Source organism: Cebus imitator, unplaced genomic scaffold (genome assembly GCF_001604975.1).
Source record: "Cebus imitator isolate Cc_AM_T3 unplaced genomic scaffold, Cebus_imitator-1.0 Scaffold0, whole genome shotgun sequence".
NCBI lineage: Eukaryota > Metazoa > Chordata > Mammalia > Primates > Cebidae > Cebus > Cebus imitator.
In genome coordinates this window covers 11,169,601-11,173,605 of record NW_016107315.1, presented here as the reverse complement: position 1 = coordinate 11,173,605, position 4,005 = coordinate 11,169,601, and the positions used below count along the sequence as shown (strand labels likewise).

Below are 4,005 nucleotides of genomic sequence, written 5' to 3'. Positions count from 1 at the left end.
TATCAGAGACATCACGTTTCTCATTACCAACATGGTAAAGAACCAGGCTCTGCAGGACAGTTTGCTGAGGGCTGTGCAGGTAATTGAGAAGGGGAAAGCAGTTAAGACCCCTGAAGAGCAAAAGTCATCCCTCAAAGAGTTGATACCATCCGTCAAAAACTAACCTATCATCCTATGACCCAGTAATTCCACCTCTAGTAATTTATCTTGCAAATGGCAAAAATATACACAATTTATTATATTCTTATTTTTATAGCAAAGAGAGGATGTTAAATAAATTATGACAAATTGACACAATAGATACTTTCTTTGTAGCCATATAAAAGAATGAAGAAGCTCTTTGTGTAATGATATGAAGTTATCACCAAATGCGGTGTTCTTTTCAAATATTTATTTCCAATATATATTGCTAAGTGGTGCAAAACCAAATGTGTGTGTGTGTGTGTGTGTGTGTATAATGCATATGAGTTTATATATCCATAAACTTCTTCTGCAGAGATAGACAAGAAAGTGATAATATTAGTTGTCAGGAAAGAAAACTAAGAGGCTAGGGGGTCAAAGATAAGAGGAAGTCTTTTCACTGTTAATCCATTTTGCACATTTTCAATTTTGAACCATGTGAATATATTACATATTTAAAAAATAAACAAGGCTGGGCATGGTGGCTCAAGCCTGTAATCCAAGCACCTTGGGAGGCCAAGGTAGGAGGATCACTTGAGCTCAGGAGTTTGAGACCAGCCTGGGCAACATAGTGATAGCAATAGGAGGCAGGTAAATTCCTAGGTAAACAGGGATGGGTCCCTTGTGAAACTCAACCTTCAAGCCAAGGACAGTCTAAAGCCTAAAAACCAAGCTATGAGTTCCAGATAAATCCATGAACCCAACTGAGAGCTCCCATTCTTGTTTGGCACTCTCTCCTGATTGGTCCTTATCCTTCACCTATTTTACACATAACTACCCTTCCCCGATTGGTCCTCTACACTATCGTGCTTATTACTGAATGGTGCTTTTTCAAGCATACCCACAGACCAACCAGCATGCACTTCCCCATTTCTAGCCCATAAAAACCTATAGACTCAGGCTCGTGGCCAGCAACCCACCTTCAGATCCTCTCTCACTGTCAAGAGCCTTCCTGTCACTCAATAAAATCCACTCTGCCTTACTCACTCTCCAGTGTCCACGTACCTCATTCTTCTCAGTCATGGGACAAGAACTCAGAACTCATCGAACTATGGGAGTAAAAGAGCTGTAACAATAGTGAGACCTTGTCTCTATTTTCATAAATTAAAACAAAAACACCTAAAATATACATCATGAGATACTATAAATTATATGTTGATGTGTATTTGTTCTCTAATGAAGTACCATAGTTATTTATACTGGAAAGGGAATTCTTGCGTCTTGATCATTTATTTATAATATTTACTGAATACTAAATGCCATGTACTAGGTGCTGTGGATAACAGAAACATTAAAAATGTGTGAATCCTGCCCTCAAGGTAAGGATTAAGTGCCAATGCTTTATGTGGGAGGTACAAATTCAGGACAGCCAGAGTGAAGAAATCTGGAAGGAAGTTAGGTAGAGAAGGATTTGAAATAATACATGGTGATGTGTTACCTTGCTGGCCTCTCCTTGAAAATGAGCCACAAGAGACCTATCAGTTGTTCAGCAGGTACCCTCGCTCAGTCTTGTCTATTTCCAGACACATTGGAGAAACCACCCTTGGAAGGAAGAAGAAAAGGGAATTTAAGTATCGTGCTCACTCAGTCTACTGGTTTCAATTGGCACAAGTTGCTCCATGGGGAGTGACCCTTCCCATAATTCCAGCATGTATTATCCAGACCCTCCCAGCAGGCACTGAGAAGCTAGCTCCTGCATTGTTCCTAAGTGGCAGGAGAAGACAGAGACTCCAGAAATGCAACTGGTAAGCCCCATGCAGAGCAAGTGATTTTGGGTACAGAAAGCAAATAAGGCCAAGGAAATCCGAGGAAGTACATGAAATATATCCCTTACACAAGACATAAGCACCTGAAGATTGAAATCAAAATATAGAAGTTAAATAGTAAAACTGCAATAAAAATCATTATCACTAGGCAATATATGATTAGGGGAATTTAGAAAAGGGGCATCACTGGATGGTGGGGCAAATACTCTCTGGAGGAAGTGCATTAAATTGATGTTTGAAGTAGGCACAGCCACAAAGCAACCCATTTAGGATGAACTGGGAAAGCAATGTCATGAAAGCAAGCATTTGGATGACAGAAAACAAATCATAGTTGCATGTGTAAAAGAATAATGGGAGATTCTGGCCGGGCGCGGTGGCTCATGCCTATAATCCCAGCACTTTGGGAGGCCGAGGCAGGCAGATCACCTGAGGTCGGGAGTTCAAGACCAGCCTGACCAACATGGAGAAACCTTGTCTCTACTAAAAATACAAAATTAGTCAGGCGTGGTGGCACATACCTGTAATCCTAGCTACTCAGGAGGCTGAGGCAGGAGAATTGCTTGAACCCAGGAGGCGGAGGTTGTGGTAAGCCAAGATCGCACCATTGCACTCCAGCCTGGGCAACAAGAGAGAAACTCTAATTCAAAAAAAAAAAAAAGAAAAAAAAAAAAAAAAAAAAAAGAAAAAAAAAAGAAAAGAAAAATGGAAGACTCCATGGGAAAAGCAGGTTGTGGGCATATTATGAACCCTGAAGTCTGGGTGCAGTGGCTTACACCTGTACTCCCAGCACTTTGGGAGGCCAAGGTGGGTGGATCGCCTGAGGTAAGGAGTTTAAGACCAGCATGGCAAACATAGTGAAACCCCATCTCTATTAAAAATACAAAAATTTGCCAGGCGTGGTATTACAAAGCATGTGGTATTACATGGCATGCGCCTGTAATTGCAGCCACTCAGGAGACTGAGGCATGAAAATTGCGTGAACCCAGGAGGTGGAGGTTGCAGTGAGCTGAGATCATACCACTGCACTCCAGCCTGAGCGACAAAAATGAGACTCAGTCTCAAACAAACAAACAAAACAAGCCTGAAATTCCAAGCTAAGGGATTGATACTTAGACAACTGGATGACAGTCCCAGGTTTCTTTTTTTTTTGAGACAGGGTCTTGCTCTGCTGCCCAGGCTGGAGTGCAGTGGCACCATCACCACTCACTGCAGGCTTGACCTCCTGGGGTCAAGTGATCCTCCTACCTCACACACCAGAGTAGCTGAGAGTACAAGTGTGGGCCACCACACCCAGTTAATTTTCTTTATTTTTTGTAGAGGCAGGGTCTCAATATGTTGCACAGGCTGGACTCGAACTCCTGGGCTCAAGTGATCTTCCCGCCTTGGCCTCTCAAAGTGCTGCAATTATAGGTGTGAGCTATCACAGATAATAACAGGCTTCTGAATCCACATTGAAATAAAAGCTCCCAAAGATTTCTACCAAGGACCCATGTCTCCTTGTTTTTCTCAACCTGGAAACCACTCCTCTAACCCAAGCTGAATGCTCTCAGCAATCTCAGAAGAACTTAAAGGCGGTTTTCATGTCCAGTGATTTTCTTTTCTTTCTTCATACTGATTTAATATTCCCTCAAAAAAATGCAGTTCTGGAGCTGGGTACAGTGTTGCAAGCCTCTAGATCCAGCTACTCCAGACGCTGAGGTGAAAGACTCCCTCAGCTTGGACAAAATAGTAAGACTCTATTTCTTTTATTTATTTATTTTTTGAGATGAAGGTTTTGCTCTGTCCCCCAGGCTGGAGTACAGTGGCACAATCTCGGCTCACTGCAGCCTCTGCCTCCCAGGTTTAAGCCATTCTCCTGCCTCAGCCTCCTGGGTAGCTGGGATTGCAGGCGCTTGCCACCATGCCTGGCTAATTTTTATATTTTTAGTAGGGATGGGGAGTGAGGTTTCACCATGTTGGCTAGGCTGGTCTTGAACTCCTGACTTCAAACTATCGCCTGCCTCGGCCTCCCAAAGTGCTGGGATTACAGTAGGTGTGAACCACCGTGCCTGGCCTTTTT

At 42.8% G+C, this 4,005-nt stretch overlaps 1 protein-coding gene across 1 annotated transcript in view; it reads left to right on the top strand.

The window, feature by feature from the left end:
* SMCO1 (single-pass membrane protein with coiled-coil domains 1) overlaps positions 1–1,168 on the top strand; it is a 7,925-nt gene extending 6,757 nt beyond the window's left edge. The window contains exon 3 of the mRNA XM_037736785.1: positions 1–1,168. Within this exon, the coding sequence (XP_037592713.1) occupies positions 1–163 (163 nt within the window). The 3' untranslated portion in view covers positions 164–1,168.
* The last annotated feature ends 2,837 nt before the right edge of the window (positions 1,169–4,005 follow it).